Genomic DNA, 21,299 nt, shown 5'->3' with positions numbered 1-21,299 from the left:
AAGAGACATTTTCACAAATGCAGTTGTACAAAAAGATCACTTCTTTCATCACTGAGAAGTTTCATTGTTTTTACATATCACACAATTCTTACTGAGTCAACATTGCAGAAATGCAGGAGACAAATTGGCAAAAAAAAAATTTTGTAAAATGCATAAAAAGAATTAGAACTTTCAGGCCTCCCCTGGTGGCGCAGGTGGTTGAGCACAGCGCTGTGAAGCTGTCTGCAGCCTCTGCAGCACTGGTTCGATCCTGGCCAGCCAGCGGGGGTCCCACATGGCGCTGCGGACCTCTCCTGTCATGCCTGCTGCTCCCCTCAGCATGTATTTCGTCAGTCTGCCTATTCTGTTCCCCGCTCTGTCTCTGGTGAGTCCTCTCACCCTCCCGTGCATCTGGCCTGTGCCCCGGTTCTTGTATAAAATAAAATAAATCTTCATAAATTTGATACACACTACACAAGCATTCCTTACTAAGTTTTCCCATCTTCGGTGCCTTGCCTCTATGTTTTGGGTACTTGGAAGTCCATTCGCCATGCTTTCAAATAGACAACAAACTTGGTGGAAACAAAACTGGTGATTGAACACCACCACCATTGCATGAGTATCTTCTTATCCAACCACACACATAATTATTTTCAAAACAATAAATTCACTCACCTACTTCGGCCAAATTCAGCTTTAATTCATTGAAAACTCCTGGAATAATTTCATCACCTGGAAGGAAGTGCTAATTTAAGACATAAGTTAACTTTTAAATTGAAGTTTTCATCTTTCAGAAAGGTTTCTTTTAAGAACAAATATTCTTGGGGCCTCCCCGGTGGTGCAGCGGTTGAGCGCTGGGTTGCGAAGCTGCCCGCGGCCTCGGAGGCGCCGGTTCGCTCCCCAGCTGCTCCCCGGCCACCGGAGGAGGGTCCCACATGGCGCGCAGACCTCTCCTGCCGCCCGCTGCTCCCCTCAGCAGTGTGCTTCGGTCCTTCTGCCTGCTCTGCTCCCCGCTCTGGCTCTGGTGAATTCTCTCACCCTCCCGTGCTTCTGACTGTACCCAGTGCATGTATAAACAATACAAACAAACAAATAAATAAAACATGCCTCTATTTAAAAAAAAAAAAAAAAAAGAACAAATATTCTTTTCAACTAAGTTGGGTGAAAAGAAGTGTGTTCTGTGCGCTATGCTATGCAGTATGTAACAGATCTATGCTCTAATCTGCAGTAAAATGTACCCCCAGTTTTAAAATTTTAAGTGTGCTTCTTTGCCAACAATTAATATTGACTATTCCTCATAAAATGACTTGAGTAAACTTCAGAAATGGAATACTTTTAACATTAACTTGTTTCAGATGGTTCTATCTTCATTTTGAATTAGGCTTTAATTAGTGATTTCAAATACTTTCTCAGTAATCAGCTTGTCTTACAGTGATCTGTGAACACTCCTCAATGCAAAGCAAGTCTAGTACACAAATCGCATCTCCTCCCCATTTTGCCAATACATTTGGTTGATATAAGCCAAGAGTACTATAATATATTCAATGCCAGGAACAAATAGATTTCCTTTATTATAGCCTAAAATCAGTAACTGCTCTTTTTGGTTTGGTTTCTGGATATTTATTCCTTTAATCACAGAAAACTTAGTGGGCAGACATAAGCATTTTGTTTTTACTCTCTGGTCTTGTACTAAAGGGGTGTGAAATACATAAGAGACAGTATTACATTTATATTGATGGTAAGTATCTGTTAGGTCATGCTTAGTTTGGATTAATGCCAATAAGAATGATTTACTTATTTCATGTAGATATTAGTAGCTTCTTGGGTCATGTCAATGGTTAAAGTACTTAAAATGGTATTTTTTAAAAATTAATGATCTGTAATGTTTAATTGTCAAATGTGTATCAAATAGAAGTATCTTCAAGATTCTATTTTATGTATGCATTTGTGTTTTAAGTACTCAATTGTAGTAGTAATCCTTGTTTCCTGTTTTGTCTTTATAGCATATAGTACTTTCTACATTGTGGGTTTAATATTATCCATGCAGATACCCTTTGTAGGATTCCAGCCAATCAGAACAAGTGAACATATGGCAGCTGCAGGTATGAAGAAATTTTTTTTTCTTACTCTAAAGAATATATGAATGTGTGACTAGTCAGTCTTCAAGGAAGTAAAGTGTTTTTTCATTTTTTTATTTTTCATGTTCTAAAGCATCATCACTATAAAATATTAATATCATAATGTTCCTGCAACTTTCTGATAGTGTTTCCCCAAATGTCCCTTTTTTGCACAATCTGATACTTGTAAATGCTAACTTACATTTGCTTTGTATAAACAAGTATTAAGCAGTAAAATAACACCTCTTTACTGAGCTACTGAGTTTCCATTTCAGCTGACTATATGGAGCATTTCATTTTTACAATTACAATTCACTAAAAGATTTCACCTGTATCTACTAGAATTAGTAGCTTTCATATTGATTATAAAGTCATATAATTCCCCTCCATACAAGAAGAGTATATATAAGCAGAATGCTTTGCCATTATTAATCTGGGTCAGAATTAAGATAATGGGAGATCTGTGACTAAAACGTTACCAGGGATTGTCAGTATAAGTTCCATGACCCATAAGTAATCTATGGGTAGTTCCTTTATGTGTGACAGTTTATAAATATCATATATATAACTGTCTGAGATGATATATTTATCATTTTGATGATTAAATGATATGTTTTACTATTCCTTTAATTTTAGCACTCATCCTTCTATGTATTAATTTGGAGTCTTATATAAGAGTAATTAAGATTATATCCTGTCAATTATTGACAGTGTCTGAATTTTCTTGATCTAAGTCAGCAAATCTTGCAATTATTTTTAATGATGTTTCCTTTTATTTCTCTCCCTTAAAAACTGTCACTGAAATATGAGACAAAGGGAGGAATTTAATGTGTTAAATATACCCTAGTTGAAATGGGATTTATCGTGCCTGGCCCATGTAGTATGGGCAAGTCTGATTTTTTTTTTTTTTTTTTAATGTGTAGCATAACTTTTTGGATGATTAATTGGTTAGCTCATGGAAATGTAGGTTAGGTGATATGACTAGTCTGTGATATGAATGGTACAAGATGTTCTAAAAATCTCTTAAGTTAACATTTTTAGTGGCCTTGGAAAAGTGCTTTATTTACTTATAAGACCCTTTTCTTTAATTAGGTGTCTTTGCATTGCTACAAGCTTATGCATTCTTGCAATATCTAAGAGATCGATTAACAAAACAAGAGTTCCAGACCCTTTTCTTTTTGGGTGTATCACTAGCTGCAGGTGCTGTGTTCCTTAGTGTCATCTATTTGACATACACAGGTAGGTGTCATCAACTTTGGGATATGGATCTTGTCTCTGGATTATTATTCAGAAGCGTTATTCTTTCACTAATTCTGTATATAATTCCATGTGTCTTAGCTGAAAATACTGTGGTTCTGTTCTTAGTGAGCAATATAAAATTACAGATTAATTTCTATAATCTGAATAGCATTGCAATTGTGTGGCTTTTTTTAAACACTGTCTTAAATTTGCTTCTTCAGGCTCTGATAAGTCTATTTTTAAACATCCTTCTCTTGATGGGTGAATAGATCCAAACCTTATAAAAGCTTCCAGTGTTAACCTCCTGCTTGCTTGCCCTCTCTTATGTGTATATACTCTATCTCTCTCCTACTTTTAAATAGTTAACCTTTCTGTCTGCTTTTGGATTCTAAGTTACTTCCCAATCTTGACTTCCCTAGTACCTAGAAAACAAGTCAGATTCCTTTTTTTTTTTTTTTTTTAAAGATTTATTTATTTATTTATTTGTACAAGTACTGGGTACACTCAGAAGCGCGGGAGGGTGAGAGAATTCACCAGAGCCATAGTGGGGAGCAGAGCAGGCAGAAGGACCGAAGTACACTGCTGAGGGGAGCAGCGGGTGGCAGGAGAGGTCTGCGCGCCATGTGGGACCCTCCTCTGGTGGCCGGGGAGCAGCCGGGGATCGAACTGGCACTGCAGAGTCTGCGGGCAGCTTTGCAACCCAGCACTCAACCGCTGTGCCACCGGGGAGGCCCACAAGTCAGATTCTTCAAAGGGTTTTATCTCAAGCTGTGTCCCAACTTACCTCAAAATAATGAAGGATTGATTTACAAGAGCTAAAGGCATGAATGTTAAAAATCATATTTGTAATTTATCTGAATTTGGCATAGATTAGACTACTTAGCAAAATATAAAATTTGTGTGTTTTAAAATTTTCCCTTTAAAATTATTTTGTGGTCTCTTTTTTTTTTTTTTTTAAAGATTTGTTTATTTATACATACAAGAGCTGGGGTATAGGCCAGAGGTGTTTGGGGTGAGAGGATTCACCAGAGACAGAGTGGGGAACAGAACAGGCAGATTGACCAAAGTACACTGCTGAGGGAGCAGCAGGTGAGTCAGGAGAGGTCTGCTGCGCCATGTGGGTTGCTCCCTGGCAGGTCGGGGGATTGAACTCATCCTACAGAGGCTGCAGATAGCTTCATAGGTTGTGTCTTAACCCCTTGCACCACCATGCAGGCCCTTAGTGGTTTCTTAATGTCTTACCTTTATTTTTCTAATCAGCTAAAAGTTTTGAGAATTGGAAAATTTTCTAGAATTTTATCTGACAACTAGTGTTATTCCTCTGGAAATGTAATCCCCGTGGATATTTTTATCTCATCCGCCAATCTCTATAAAATACGTTGGCACCTAAAAAAGAAACTGAAGTTATTTGAATACTAGTTTAAATTAATCTGTAATAATGAGCATAAAACCAATAAAGCAAACAAAAATAATAGATTAAAAAATGTTTAAGGCAGATTAATTTACTTTACATTTTTCCTTACAAGGTTACATTGCACCATGGAGTGGCAGATTTTACTCATTGTGGGACACTGGGTAAGTGCAGATAAGTTATTTACCCTCATTACATCAAAATACCCCCCTTCCCTCTGTTCTTATATTATCAGTATCTCCATAAGTACTTGGGCAACATTTCTGAAGTTCTTAGCATATACTAGTTTATAGTAATTGTTGAATCCCTTGTATTTTATCTTTGTTATTATTCCTTTTTGGAATAAGCCTTTCATAAAGTATATGTCATGTGTTTCTGTTCTGTGTGGGCAACTCCTTATTCCAATTTCATTTGTCAAAATGTTTCAGGTAACATTTGTGCAGTTTTAATGATTAATTTTTAACTGGTGTATTCAAGGTGCTTATCTTTGGCAGTTTTTTAATAAGGATAGGTGCTATGTAATAAATCATGTTATAGATTGAAAATAATGTTTAAAATATCATACCACTTTTACTAAATTCCTTGATGTTTTTATATCTATCAAATATACTAGAGAATATTAGCTGTGTTTTTTAAACTGCCATAATAACATGATTTAATTAAAAATAGTTTTAAATTATACAACTAGTTCAATATACCCTTGTCTCTTAAGATCGTTTACTAAGTATAAAAATATATCTGATGATGGTAATTTACCTCTCTCCCTGTTCTTCCTATTCCTGCTTTGTTGTGTAGCAATATTGAAAAACCTGTCACAATTTATTGAATGGGCCCACCCTCTGATGTGATACCTTAAGGGCTCATGTTCTGGTCTAATTAATGGACATAAGCAAATTAAGTATGACTGATTGAAGTGAATTATTTAGACATAAGGCATCAACCTACGTATCACTGCAGAGTTGGAGGGAAAGCCTTAGTTATAAGGTTATTCTGATTTGGTTTAATTAATTCCTAAGTTGAATTTTTTTGGCAGTCACGCTTATTTTTGCTTTCTAAACTTTACTAAACTACTTTGGAATCTCAGGGCATTTTGGGAATATTTTGTCCAGACCTTTCCATTTCCCTCACCTGCATCCATAGCATGTTCTTGTTAAGAAAGGTGTTGTGGCAGTGTGATATCTTTTGGATAACATATTTCTGCCAGTATTAAGTCAAAGAGATAGTGAAACTTGTTGATGCGAATGTAGGAGATACTAAGTTAAGCTGCAGAACAGATTCTTACTTGAACAAAGGTTTTTGTATTGCAAGTCAGAGCCAACACTTTTATGACTGGCTTTATATAATTCTCCTAATTTTAGGAAAGGCGTATTGGTTTTAATTGTATCAATATGGGCCAGATTTACTTCCAATATAGCAGGTTACACTGGAGAAATATACTTTTAAGCTAGGAGGTGTGGGGAAAACTTTACAACCAAAAATTTCTTCATCCAAAAGAGAACTCCTGTTTTATCATTTAATTTTAAATAATATTAACTCTCTTGATACCAGGTATGCAAAAATACACATTCCAATTATTGCATCAGTGTCTGAGCATCAACCCACAACTTGGGTGTCTTTCTTCTTTGATCTACATATTCTTGTGTGTACCTTCCCAGCAGGCCTATGGTTCTGCATTAAAAATATCAACGATGAAAGAGTGTTTGGTAAGCAATTTTTAGTAAATCAAAGTATTTTTGTTACTGATCATTGCTTTTTGTTTGTTCTTATGTGCTTGACTATGCCTATGCAAAATAAATTTCCTCTCTTTGCTGCATAAGTGCTTATTTAACCAAGAAAAATTTCTGTGTGTTTATATTATGTACACTCTAACTTTTAATTTAGGGCCAGTATATAAATTTTTCTTTCAGTTTATTTTGGTTTTTATATGAGGTTGATATTATATGGCTGAGAATTAGAGATTATAATTTTTGATAGTATATAGTCTTCATTTTGTAAGTTAGATCTGATTAAATAGGAATAAGTTTGCAGGGCCATCCATCAACCTTATTTCAGTGTAAAATACATTTTGTAGTGGAATAAGAATCACTTTTAGGGCCTCCCCGGTGGCGCAGCGGTTGAGCGCTGGGTTGCGAAGCTGCCCGCGGCCTCTGCGGCGCCGGTTCGATCCCCGGCTGCTCCCCGGCCACGGAGGAGGGTCCCACATGGCGTGCAGACCTCTCCTGCCGCCCGCTGCTCCCCTCAGCAGTGTACTTCAGTCCTTCTGCCTGCTCTGCTCCCCGCTCTGGCTCTGGTGAATTCTCTCACCCTCCCGCGCTTCTGACTGTACCCAGTGCATGTATAAACAAAACAAACAAACAAACCAGCAAACAAATAAATAAAGCATGCCTCTATTAAAAAAAAAAAAAAAAAAAAAAAAAGAATCACTTTTAGGTAAACACCATCTTCACTGATGTATTTGTGTGTCTTCACAGCTAACAAGACTTGAAATAAATTAGACCATGTATGTAGGATCTCACATTCCAAAATATAAAGAAACAAATGTGTAAAGACTTTCTATGTGATTCTATCATCACTTGCTGTTTTGCAAGTGACTGAAACTGAAAAAGCTTTATAACATATACAGAGTCACATAAGCAAATGTAGTGAAGTACAGGACTTCAGCTTGTACAAGTCTGGAGTTCAGACTGGGCCTACTCTCAAGTTACTATTCCAGAATGACATTTTAAGACAATAAACAGCACCTGCATGAATTCTAACCAAAGGATGATAGTCATTCCACTGTAGTGTATATAAATCAGTGGACGCTGAATAAGGCTATGTTAATAACACATTCATAAATAATCAGCTTAAGCAATTGCCCACCCCATGACTCAGTACTCTTAATCCTGGGTAGATAGCCAAGATAAATGAGTGCATATGCCCCACAGAGGTCATATTTAAGAGTGCACATAGCAGTTATATCCATGATAACCCATAGGTTTATCATGGCCCTAGGCTATCAACAGTAGAAAAGAAAATTAAATTCTGGTATATTTGTACCGTGGAAAATAACACACTAATTAATAAAAGAATAACATGGGTAAGTAAAAGAAGCCAGTACAATAAAGAGTCTTTCTATATGATTTCATTTCTGTGAATTTAAAGAAAAGGAAAAACTAATGCTTTAGAACTCCAAATAGCTATTACCTTTTAAGGAGAAAGGGGATCAGTTAGTGACTTGGAAGAGGCATTGAGGGATCCTTCCAAGGAGGTCTAAAAATGTTCTGTATTTTTATGTGAGTAGTAATTACTTAGGTGTGTGCATACATAAAAAATTGATTGAGCTATATACACTTAAGAATATAGTATACTAAATGTATTTTTAGTCAGGAAAAGAGCTTTTAATTCGCTCAAGTGAGACAACAGCTCCAGTAACTCATTGACTTGGTAAAATCATATAGCCTTTGGCCAGAAATGAAATGTGAGAGAGCCTTTCCCTGTGGTTAGCACATTATCTGGAAGGCTTGGGCTATTGGAAATTACTTTCAATTTTATTTTGAAGTCTGTTGGTAATTCCTTTCCAAGTTCCTTATTTGCTTATAAATTATTTTCCTCATCTCATTCTAGCAAGCTTTATGTCAGATATTGGCGCTGTCTTTTCACAGACTTTGATTCTATATGCTTACTTTACCTAACAGTGTGATTTAACTCATAGGCTTTTGTCTCTCAGCTATAGATTTTCTAGTATGTAATACTATCAACAAATATACATTGCCTCATTGCTATAATAAATAAATTTGAATCATAAAACATTTAACTGTTAATGTATAGTATTTAGTCAACACTACTTATAATTTCAAAATAGGACTAATAAATCAGTTGGTTACTACTATCAATTTAAATATAGCTATTTTTGTGAGACGCTTGTGTATTTTTAAATTTTGGCTTATAACGTGTTATTCAAAATTTAGTTCAGCTCGTTGAGATTTTCTTTTCTGAAGAAAGTGCTATAAGAGAACTTGTTTTCGCAGTTGCTCTGTATGCCATCAGCGCTGTCTACTTTGCTGGAGTGATGGTGCGACTGATGTTGACTTTGACTCCAGTCGTCTGTATGCTGTCTGCAATTGCCTTCTCAAATGTTTTTGAGCACTATTTGGGGGATGACATGAAAAGGGAAAACCCACCTGTGGAGGACAGCAGTGATGAAGATGACAAAAGAAACCCAGGAAATTTGTATGATAAGGTGGGTGATATAAAATAAGACCTCTAAAAATGTTTTATTTTTTTTAGATAATAAATTTTATTGTTATATTCCCCATACAATTGCAGCCCCCCCATTCTGACCCCAATCCCTCCCCTCCCGCCCCCGCCCCCCTACAAGTGTCTCTGGTTCATAGTTTTTTGTTGATTTTGATTTTCACTTTCTTATAGTTATTCATTTTCCTAAGACCTCTAAAAATGTTAATGTGATTTATTTTTCCACCATGATAAAAACTATGCATTTTAAGAATTGTGATTAAATAAGGATTTAGAAGAAATGTGTCATTATTAATTGATTTCTATTAATTTTCCTCAAAATCTAAATGATTGGTCTTTTAGCTCAGAATAAGAAAATAGGATTTAATCAGAGAAAGAATTCTTTTTGGTCAGGTTTTATCTAAAACCGCTCCATTTTTTAAGAGGAAAAATCTGGTGCTCTCCATAATTATATAAATTCTAACAGTGTGCACAAGTACTTATCCTTGAAGTTTGCATTTTGAAAGTTTGATAGTTGATTGCATCGTAAAATACAATATCTAAAAAAAAAAAAACAAAAAACCTCCAATTTGTTGGTAACAAGTGATTGACCAATATACTGTGATTTACTTTGAACCACTCAGATGATGTTTGGTGCTAGAGTGGAAAAGACTTGGAAGAATTAGAGCAGGTGTCTTAAATAACATAGTAAATTTTGCCGATTTGATTTTGCTAGGTTTTTAAGTTATCAATAAGCAATGAAATTTTCCTGTAAGTGCTAACTTTGAAATTCTTTCCTGCCAGTATAATTTCATAACAATATAATTCATAACATTTGTATTAATAAACCACATAATTGCTTTTGTGTCTATAGTGGTTTTGTTTTGTGATTTAACCTTGTAGTGGACTTTGTGACTGCCAAGGCTTTGTGACTGGGCTTTTGTTGTTGTTTCAAAAATAAAATCTTAAGAAGTCTTTAGGTGTTTAGAAGGAAGACTGGTTCTGATAATGCATTTTTTTCCTATACTAAAGTCCTGTATAATCTGAATTATACGTGTACATTGCCATTTTCAGTATGAGGAGTTCAGATTATATTAAAGAATTGCCAGGATGAGGCCATTTGGTTAACTCCTTTGTATATAAATTTAAAACATAAGGACAGTTTTGTTTCAAAGCAGCTTCTTGCTGAAGATATTTTGCTTTTGATTGGCTCCTGGTTTGGGTATATTTACAGGCAGCTTTCTTACATTTAACTTAATCTACATTGATGATTTTTGGAAATACTGTACTTCCCACAAAGGAATGAATACCCAGTGGCTATACATTTTTCTTCTCAAAGAAATTAATAGATTAACTACTTTTTCTCTGGTTGTCTTGATGAAGCAAGTCAAACAATATATTTGCTTAACCAGTTTTTTATATCTTTAGGCAGGTAAAGTGAGGAAGCATGTAACTGAACAGGAAAAAACTGAAGAGGGATTAGGCCCTAATATAAAAAGCATTGTCACCATGTTGATGCTGATGCTGTTGATGATGTTTGCAGTTCACTGTACCTGGGTCACAAGCAATGCCTATTCTAGTCCAAGTGTGGTCCTGGCCTCTTACAATCATGATGGGTAAGAAAATAACTTGACTACAAAAGGATTCTATACCTATCCTTTTTTCCTGTCTGAAAAGATAGAATTCAAAGAGAATGATGTTTATAAGACTCTGCATTTGAATCTAACATTTTTCTTGTGGACTTCCCCAACCCCACGCCATGTCCTCCCCCTTTGGTGAAGGTGGGTAATAATCATAAGGCATGCTCTTTCCCAGAATATCTGCATCCGTAATCATGTGCATTATGAATTTTTTTTTCTCAAAATGTTTGAGTTTTTCTCTGTGTTGTCCTTGCGCATCATAACCAGGAATCTTGTTAGAAATACAAATTCTTGATCCCACCCAAGTCTACTGAATCAGAAACCTAGGAGTGGGACTCAGCAATCTATAATTTAGTGCTCTCCAGGTGATTATGATGCAATGAATATTCAAGGATAGCTGATTTATATATTGCCTCTTCATCTTCCCCCAGCTTCTGCTTTATTTGGGTGCATGTAAGATTTGCAGAATATCAGATCCCATACCAGAACTGCTTAAACAGAAGCTGTTTTTTTATAAGATATCCATGTGATTTGTTTGCATATTAAAGTTTAAGAAGTACTAGTGGAACTCTTCACTGATTTTTTTTTGGGGGGGTCACCCTTTGTTGGGGCTTTTAACTCCCATCCTTAAGATGTTAAAATTATTCAGTGGCTTAGCACCTCAAAATTTTGTTACCCCTTTCATGTTAGCAAGATCTTATTGAAAAGAAAACTGTGTTTATTTTTAGCACCAGGAATATTTTAGATGATTTCAGAGAAGCTTACTTTTGGCTAAGGCAAAATACAGATGAACATGCTCGAGTGATGTCTTGGTGGGATTATGGCTATCAGATAGCTGGAATGGCTAATAGAACTACTTTGGTGGATAATAATACCTGGAATAACAGCCACATAGCACTGGTAAGAATTTGATAAACAGATGATCAAAAATTGCTAATTTTTATTTACTGCTTAGCAGCCACACTTTTGGTTCAATAAGGATGTTAATGAAAGTATTCTTTACTTGCTGAATTCTCAATTACCTCTTCACACATTTACTCAGTAAAATGAGTTCAAAGTATGCTTATTTATTTTGTTTGTAAGAATAGTATTTAGCTATCATTCAGAATTGTAGACTGAGCTCATGTCTTTAGCTCACTGGGGAATTAGCCAAGATCTGAAAATTTTAAATTACTACATTTGACTTGTGAGAAAATTTGGAAATTTGTAAAGTAAATATACTGTATTTTATGGACATGCAAATTCTAATACCTAATTTACATAAATTAAGGTAGTCACTTCTCTGTTCTTTAAAGATTTTGAATAAATGCTAACTAAATGAGTTCTATTCCTATTCATGTTGTAGCTATTGATCATATATCTGGTAACCTGTATTTGTGCTAGCTAAATCACTGGTCACTCCTGACACAAGGTTGTAAGAAATTGTTTCTTTTAAACTTGCCTGCTTTTAATGTTAATTTCGTAAGACTTAATCATTAGCAAAATAATAGAAATGTATTCTAGTATTGGCATTTTTGCTATGATTTGGTAAAGTGAGATGCTGATAATTTCTTGAATTCATATCTAGTGATTACTACATAAAAGAATATCATGTAAGCCCATGTAAATCAAGCTCTAGGATTACATTCTGTCTTGAGACATACACATTTTTATATTTAGCATATATAGGATTGAGTACTCACATTATCATTGCTTTATTCTGTAGGTGGGAAAAGCTATGTCTTCAAATGAAACAGCAGCCTATAAAATCATGAGAACTCTGGATGTAGATTATGTGTTGGTTATTTTTGGAGGAGTGATTGGCTATTCTGGTGACGACATCAACAAGTTTCTCTGGATGGTTAGGATAGCTGAAGGGGAACACCCAAAAGACATTCGGGTAAGAAACGATCTTTCCAGCCCACAATAATTTTCTTGCTAATTGCATCATAGTTGTTTTCATCATGCTGCTCACAAATTAGTCCCTTATCCTGACTTTAATATTTATTATAGACACTGTAGGCATTTTCCAGATTTAAAACTTTTAAAATTCATACATGCTATTTTCATTCTCCCCTGTGAAGCAATCCCTTGTCATGACTCTTGATTTTACTCTTTCACAGCCTTTTATTTATCCTTATAGCCTGAAATAGAGCACTAACCTTGAAATTGTCTGTTCCTGATCTAGCATCACATGAGTGATGTCACTTTATAGCTTAAAAGCCTTCAGTGGATTAAGGAAAAAGGCCCTGAAACCAGACAAACATGAGTTAGAATTGAAACTGCCATTCCCGGCTTGGTGCTGTGAACAAAGTAATCTCTGGTCAGTCGGCGTTAGATGCTTCAAACACTAGGTCTTGTTCGAGTTTCATATGTTATAATGGGGCTTAAGGCAACCTCAGGTTACGACTAATGAGGATGTCTGCAATAATTCACTTGCAGAGCTCTTACAAGAATTTGTAGTACTGATAGATGACAGTAACCAAATAATCTCTGTAATGAAGCACTGGTATAAAATCCAAACTCCATAACTTGGAATGAAAACCTTTTAATACTTAGCCTTCATTTACTCTGGCCTCTTGTTCCTCTACTAGATTTCATCTACTCTACTTGTGTAATCTACTCTGCCTTGTGAAGCTTGCCTTGTACTTTCTTTCCTTGACTTACCTGACACATACATGTATAATCTTGGAATACCTTCCCTACCACAGATTTGTCACCTCTCCAGAAATCCTACCCTGAAATATCTATGTCTGTTCTCATCATGAAATCACATATTAGTAGGTAGATCCTATTGTATTTCTTCTACCCAATTGTAACTTACGAGGATGGGCAACTAAAATTGTGGTTTGCCTGATGAAGACCCAAAAATGAGGGTAAGGTTCACTGCTGATCCAGAATAAAAGAATCTTTTGGGAATCTGAGTATGTGTGTCATATGAGAGGGATGATAAAGCCCCTGATATCCTCTTTAAATGTAAATGCTGTATTTTCTTTTACCTGTGATAAACATCATTTCCTTATATTAAGTTAATCTTAATTTGATTTTCCTAGAATGTGATTTTCATTTTTGGATTTGCTTTAGCAGTATTAAAACTGGGATGTGTTAAGTCCAGATATGTTTTTAACATTAATATTTAGAGAAATCCTAAATCTCTAAATTTTTATGTTTAAAGGTGGTATTTTTAAGCTTTGTGAATAGTATATTCACATGGTTCAAAAATAAAATATACAATGAATCTGTCCCCAGAAGTCTCTGTTATTATTTATGATCCTTTTTTAAAACTAGTAAATACATACCCCAGTTGTTTTTTTTTTTTTAATATATCTTGGCGATCTTTCCATGTACAATAAAGAGCCACCTTCATTCTTTCACATCTGCAGTGTGTTCTGTTGTTGCATCTGCTATTGATGGACAGTTAGGTGACTTTTACTTTTTCATCTCATGACTTCGTATCTGTTGTTTACCCATAAACAAGTATTTCTGTAGGATAAATTCCTAAATATGGCAAGTTTGCCTTCTGAGAGGTTAATTTATAAATTTGAAGAGATTCCCCCATAAAACTGCAACAGAAGTTTTCTAAACATTTCTCTCCCCGACTAAAGAACTCATTTTAGAGTTCATATGGGAAAATAAAGACCATTTAGGAAAACTCTAAAACGAGGTAATGGGTGTGAGGATGGGGCAGAATGAGAAAGCCAGCCTACCTGATATCAACCATGGCATCTGCGCCATTCCTTTTCAGTTAGTGAGGTTTTATAACATGATTTAAAAGCTGCTGGACATTATTGCCCTCCCTCACCCCAAGGATTACTATTCTTTTTTGTATGTGTTTTCTCAGATACTCTTGATGTGCATTTTTTTAATTGAAGTAACATTGGTTTATAATACTATATAGGTTCATGTAGGCATATACAGGTGTACAGCCTATAAAATCAGTATAAAATCAGTACACACACACACACATTATCCTCATTACCACAAATCTATTTTTATAAATTTTTTCTAGACTCAGATTTGAAAAAACCCATGACAGTTTTATTTTATTTTATTTTATTTTTTGGTGGTTCCCTCCCCGGTGGCCAGGGATCCATGACAGTTTTATTATTTAGGGTTCATATTAAATTTATAAATTAATCTCTTACCATAGTTTTGTTTTATGAGGATAACTCAAAAGCTGGTTCTTTAGGGCAAAAGGGGAACCTGTAGCTTTGAATGTGTTAAATTGATGGTGACACAAACTTCTGGTTTCCTTATAGGAAAGTGATTATTTCACCCCACAAGGAGAATTCCGTGTAGACAAAGCAGGATCCCCCACTTTGTTGAATTGCCTTATGTATAAAATGTCATACTACAGATTCGGAGAAATGCAGGTTAGTTACATTTGTTTTTCTATTTTTATTCAAAAGTATTTAAATTTTTGCCTCTAGAAAACAAGATAAGATGTTTTTGTTGTGTGCTAAAGGAAAATGTACTTATCAAGAGATTATTTTTTGGAGGGGATGGGGGACTGGACATTAAATTTAAATTTCTGCAACTTCTGTGGAAAAATTTTTGGATCAAAGATTTCTTTTCAAAATAGTAATTAATACCAGGCTCAAACCCAGCCTTTGTTTGCCATCCCTGCCTTTGGCCTCATGATTTTTTTGCAAAACATTATTCTCCAGGGTCAAGACCTACCAGCTAGGAAACAGTGTGGTCCTAGGTAGGTTACTTTGCTTCTTGGTGGGGGAAGACTTGAAATCAGAGAGTTGAAATTTATACAGTCACTTCTGATAGTCAGATATTCTCTGTTGCCACAGAGAGCTAGTACTATCTGGGTCAGAGTTTCCTAGAAAATGAGAAAGATGTGGTACAAAGCTGATAGATCCACAAAATGAATGTGCCAAGAGGCATGGTGGCAAAATGAACAGATAATGGACTTACTGTAATAACACCTGGTTCTTGCCAGGTCAGGTAACCCTTATACAAATCACATCTGCTGGAGACCAGCTTCAGCTAGAAGTCGTGTCAGGGATCTCAGAAAGGAGAGGACGGCGTCGGTGAAATTTTTTCGGAGGGCTGAGGGGAAGTGGAGTGAGGTAGATGAGGTAGTGAGGAGACACTGACACTCTCTCTGGTGCAAGTATCTCCTACTGAGGGTCTCAGCAGGTCTTTATTTATACCTTAAGGCGAGTGGTGAGATTACATCAGCATAAGCATCAAAGCAGAACAGAGACAATCATTACATATTTTCTCATGAACATACAAAGACCCTCTTGATCTCATACTACAAAAGGATTAATCTGATTAAGAAAAACAACAGGGACAATTACTCTCCTTGGTACAACTCATTTTCTAGCATAATCAATTGTCTAAGACAGTACAATGTTCAGTAACAATCAGTCATCCTGTCAAGCCATCCTAATTTTGGAGTGGACATGAAAGTCCATTGTTATGCTATATTACTAAAATCAACCCATACTCTAGCACTTAATTAATCTAACCTATTTATCAGTTACTTCAAAGTGATCTAAAGTAGCTCATCAATACTCTTTAGTTCTACAGAAATCTAACTTTTAACTAGAAATACCTAACCTCCACCTAATCTGCGAACTGTTAACTTTTCTCATACACCAGATGTACTGTTGCCGCAAACAGGTACCCCCCAGGTTAGGCTATGGTTTCCAAGTACAGCTGGCTCAGGGCAGCTTGTTCTCCATAGTTCTCAGGGCCAAAACATTTCTTTCTTAACTATCCCTTTAGCATTTTGTACTTTCTTTGATACTGATTCAAGCGTAAGAACAATAAATCAATTAACGTTTAGGTCCAAATTGGGTTTACACATGCCAATTAATAACTAACTTCAGCATTAACCAAGAACAAAGAGGAGAGCATTATCAGGCGTTGCCATGGAGACTCCCTAGTTCAGATCTTCTTAGGAAATGTAAGAACTCCCCTCTTCTGGGAAGTACAACTTCCCTCTTCTGGGGAGCACAGGAACTCCCCTCTTCTCGGGAGTCTCCCCCAATGCCCATCCTTGTCAAGAGACAGCATGGGTAGCGCAGTCTGCCGCACACATCTTCCCTGGACTTGTTTTTGTTTTCTGTACATAATGTGGGTTGGACTGATGACTTGGTATCTCTGGTTCTTTATCACTCTTAGATTGTGTAACTGTAATACTAAGTTATAACTTCATACTAAGAGTGCAGTGAAAATTTGCTGATTACAATTGCTTTCTGGTTAAGCTTATATTAGAAGGCAGAGGGAAAATTGTTGAATTTTATATAAATCCCAGAAATCATGATAATGTTTCCTCATTATTCATTTGGAATTACTCTGCAGGTAGCATAAAAAACACAGTAATATTACTGCTGGACTTAAGTTTTTGTTTGTGCTTAGATTTCTTTGGAAGGTCACACTGCCTGTTCACTAAACTCATGCTAAGAAGGAAACACTTAAGCCATAATAATTAACCACTGCAGAAAATGCATCAAAGATTAGTTTTCTATTCACCATTGAACAGAAAGAACAGAAGGGACTTCTGTAGTGTAAAGATGGCGGTGATGGCATCAAAGGACTTTTTTTGTGTCAAAGCTTTATCAATAGTTGTAAGCCATCCTTCCTGATATGCGTTTATTTTGATGCCTTGCATACTCAAAAGTTGTGTGTGTGTACACACACACACACACACATATATATATATATATATATATATATATATGAAACATAAAGTTAACTTCATAGATATGTAGGAACAAGTTATTCCTCCATTGGTATGGATTTGTTTTTATTTTCTTTTTAAGTTTCAATTAAGTTTTACTTATTTGTGTGTCAACATGAACAGTCTGAGAATTCCTTAAAATGTCTTTTCTCCCTTTTTACCCTTTTTGACTTTTTAAATTTCCTTTGAAGACCCTACTTTTAGAAGTAGTATCATTGCTGACTTTAGCATTTTTCTTGGCAAATAACACTGGGGAGCTAAATCTATACTCTCTGAATAAGATAAAATCTGCATGCAGCTTACATTCTGGTGAAAGATACAGGTAGTTTTAAAAATGAATAGAAACTTTATCAGAGAACACTATGGAGTAAAAGGAGAAGGAATAGAGACTCCTCAATCACTAATCTCAAGAAAATATTCCCTGGAAGAGAGGGTACATGGGCTAAGCCCAAATGATGGAAAGGAACCAGCTATTTGAAAGAGCAGATTGAAAAACTCTGAAGCTGAGCAGAACAGATAGTGCAAGGCCCTAAGACAGTGAATTCCCTTCTGTATTCTTTCTCCATACCTATAAAAAGGGCTTTGATGCATTTTATTATACTGTTTTGATTTTTATAACTACAGACTGCTTACCCACTCTTAAAAGGGTCTGTGAAATTCTATTTCTTATGTATTTAATTTTTCTCTTCCTGATTCCTTCCTGTCTGGTTAGCAATGTATTTTTTTATATGTTATGTATTATATGTTATATATGCTATAGGTATAAAATTTTACAGGTAGGGCCTCCCTGGTGGTGCACGCGGTTGATCGCCGCACTGTGAAGCTGTCTTCAGCCTCTGCAGTGCGGGTTCGATCCCGGCCAGCCAGCAAGACTCCCACATGGCACAGCAGACCTCTCCTGTCTCGCCTGGCTGCTCCCCTCAGCAGTGTTTTTGATGGTCTGCCTGTTCTGTTCCCCACTCTGTCTCTGGTGAATCCTCTCACCGTCCCGCACATCTGGCCTATACCCTGGTTCTTGTATAAATATATCTTCAAAAAATAATAATTTTACATGTATATCATGTATTATATGACATATATTACATTGCTCTGATTCTGTTTTCCCAGCCCAAAGGAGAGACTTCCACTCTGATGATAATATCTGCTACCTTTAATCCATTATACAGTATGGTTAACATTCAATACTAATGTCACTTTTGCAGTTGGATTTTCGTACACCACCAGGTTTTGATCGAACACGTAATGCTGAGATTGGAAACAAGGACATTAAATTCAAGCATTTGGAAGAGGCCTTTACATCAGAACACTGGCTTGTAAGGATATATAAAGTGAAAGCACCTGATAACAGGGAGACACTAGACCACAAACCTCGAGTCACCAACATTTTCCCAAAACAGAAGTATTTATCAAAGAAGGTAGGTGCTAAGTGAATTCATGTTTATAAAAGGATAAGTCAAGGTTGTTAGTTTATGTGAAAAAGAATTACTTAAAATTGCTAATAAATTTCCATTTGCCAGATCTATAGATTGGCTTTTATGTGTATCTGTATATTATATATAGCAACATAAGTATGTGTGTGTATGTATGTATATATAAAGTAAGTATCAAGCTAGCCTTCTAGGTGAATTCCTTTCAAACATAACACTTCAGATCCCAAACAACAATTTACTCTTGATCACATAGTGGTTAATCATAAGCTGAGATTTTCCAGAGGCATCCTGACTTGACTTTGTGCCATTGCCATATGTAAGAATTTCTCTTAAATTATGTCTATGGCCATCATTTTCTGAACCTGTGTGAAAGTAAATGTGCCAAACACTCAAGTTGATGGTGGTGTGATTGGTTCCTCATCTTTTAGTGAAAGCAAATTTACATTTTCATGTTCCCTTTTTAGTACTAAGAAAGATGTCATTACATTATTCATTGTACTAAGAAAGCTGTTATTATATTATTCATTGAATAAAAAATGAGTTAGTTGAATCCTGAATAAAAAATCATTTATCTTAATTATTTTTAAATGTAATAATAAAAATGAGCCTTTCTCACATGCTACTTGAAGCATAATTTCTAGTAGCAAACATGGATTTTGAGGTTCTGGTTTCTCTCTTTTGTACTAGCACTAGAGGAAATGTATTTTGTTGACTTTCATCTCCCTACTCTGTTATTTACTTTTGGGGGCTTAGTGGTGTGTGAGTCAGCAGCCATTGGGAGTTTTCCTGCCTCTGCAAAGCTGGCATGGCTGAGGTACTAGGAGTTATAGTTCAGGGCTGCAGAAAAGATTTTTTGCATGGTTCACATGTTTTTAGAGAAGAAACACTCTGAGGGATTAGTTACATATTTACATTGACCTGGGCATTTTATAAAATCTTATAGAAAAGATGTCTTGTTTGAAGTCTCTAGATAACAATGGTAAAGAAAACTCCTTGACCTGGTTTGAATTTTTAAAACTTGTACCCCTGAAATATTTTACTTTTTGCCTTAAGTTAATGAGGTAGCATTTACTGTGATCAAGCTTACAGTAACTAAATTTTGTTACCCTGAAACGATTGCATTTTACCTTGTGTTCTTGTCCCTATTAGGGAAAAAAAAAAAACAAAACTATAAATTGTTTTAAAACTAAACAGCATAAATAAAAGTGTATCATAAGGCATTTAGCTGTTTCTGAAACTTTCCATCCAAGAGTTGTATTTAAATGTAAAAATTGAATTGAATGGTCAACCTCTGAGTCTTCAGTCTCTGCTAATCCACTGCTTTGATGGTGCAGTAAATTATTTGATGTCAAAAACTATTGGCTTTTTTCAATATCTATGGGAATGTCAAATTGACAGAAATGATTTATGGTTTATTTTATAGGATTCCAATGTAACATTGCAAACAAAGTAATTTCTGCCACCACATCTATAATAGTTTCTTATACCAGAAAACATCTGCTGAAAATTTTTTAGTGGGATCCTAAAGTGTTAAGACAATTATTTTTAAATGATCGTAAAACAGGTGTTTTCCTTTTATTGTTGTCATGTTAAAGTGCATACTTTCCCACTTAAATTGGAGAATGTGCCAAGTAATTTTATTTACCTTTCATTTGTAGATAGGTACAATCATTCTCATTTCACAGAGAAGCAAACTAGGAATCCAGAAACTACTAACATAATTTCTATTTCTAAAACATAGCTAGCTAATCATTGGAGGCTAAGCCAGAGGTTACATTAACATTTTCTGATCAATTTGGTGTTATATTCTGTAATGCCTGGAAATGTAATTATTACACTAAGAGTTTAGAGGTTGAGAAGGGGACATGAGATTTCCTTCACCTGAGGGACCTTTCATCTAAAACTAGTTCAATTCATCTTGACTCTCTCAGCGTCGAACAGTTCATGATGCTCATTAACTATTCAGAGTCCAGCCTAGAAGAGCCAAGAACTTAAGATGACCTTCACACACTAGTGTAGAGAGAGAGAGTGTGTGTGTGTATTTGAGAGAGAGAATCTACAAGAAAGAACCCTGCAACTAATACTGTGTGTTCTATTTTCCTTTTAGACTACAAAAAGGAAGCGTGGCTACATTAAAAATAAACTAGTTTTTAAGAAAGGCAAGAAAATATCTAAGAAGACTGTTTAAATACACTGTTCTGGTTTCTAACTTGAAGCAGTTGTCCTTGTGAGAACCGGTCTTTGCCTTTAGCTCATGTCATGTTTCACAGCGACTTGAGGGTACAGAACCATCACTGGTCCAGGTTAACGTTACAATTTTCTGGCAATGCCTGATTTAAAAAATAAATTGGTTTATTGAGAACAGCTGTTTGCGATTTGTAATGTGAAGCAAGACGGAGCACTGCTGTCTAGCAGATTTTTTTTATTGGTACATACTCCTTCAAATCTGAGAATTTGGACGAATTGCACCAAAGAACCCTCTAATTTGGTCCCTGGCACATGCATACTTGTCAATGTTTTCATTCTTTTCCAAGACCTGTATTTTATTTGAATTACCCAAATAGCAATATGTAAAATACAATTGAC

At 35.6% G+C, this 21,299-nt stretch overlaps 1 protein-coding gene across 1 annotated transcript in view; it reads left to right on the top strand.

The window, feature by feature from the left end:
• Positions 1 to 20,901, top strand: part of STT3B (STT3 oligosaccharyltransferase complex catalytic subunit B) — a gene marked incomplete at its 3' end in the record, with an annotated part of 74,904 nt that extends 54,003 nt beyond the window's left edge. Inside the window, exons 6-16 of the mRNA XM_084247212.1 lie at positions 1,983 to 2,081; positions 3,189 to 3,335; positions 4,862 to 4,910; positions 6,295 to 6,449; positions 8,757 to 8,968; positions 10,390 to 10,577; positions 11,330 to 11,501; positions 12,307 to 12,480; positions 14,840 to 14,953; positions 18,486 to 18,698; positions 20,821 to 20,901. Of these exons, the coding sequence (XP_084103338.1) occupies positions 1,983 to 2,081; positions 3,189 to 3,335; positions 4,862 to 4,910; positions 6,295 to 6,449; positions 8,757 to 8,968; positions 10,390 to 10,577; positions 11,330 to 11,501; positions 12,307 to 12,480; positions 14,840 to 14,953; positions 18,486 to 18,698; positions 20,821 to 20,901 (1,604 nt within the window). The remainder of the gene's footprint in view (positions 1 to 1,982; positions 2,082 to 3,188; positions 3,336 to 4,861; positions 4,911 to 6,294; positions 6,450 to 8,756; positions 8,969 to 10,389; positions 10,578 to 11,329; positions 11,502 to 12,306; positions 12,481 to 14,839; positions 14,954 to 18,485; positions 18,699 to 20,820) is intronic.
• Positions 20,902 to 21,299: the final 398 nt, after the last annotated feature.

This window comes from Talpa europaea (genome assembly GCF_964194135.1).
Source record: "Talpa europaea genome assembly, chromosome: 11".
NCBI classification, from domain to species: domain Eukaryota; kingdom Metazoa; phylum Chordata; class Mammalia; order Eulipotyphla; family Talpidae; genus Talpa; species Talpa europaea.
Note: the sequence above shows the minus strand (reverse complement) of the source record. Positions and strands in the feature narration are given on the sequence as shown.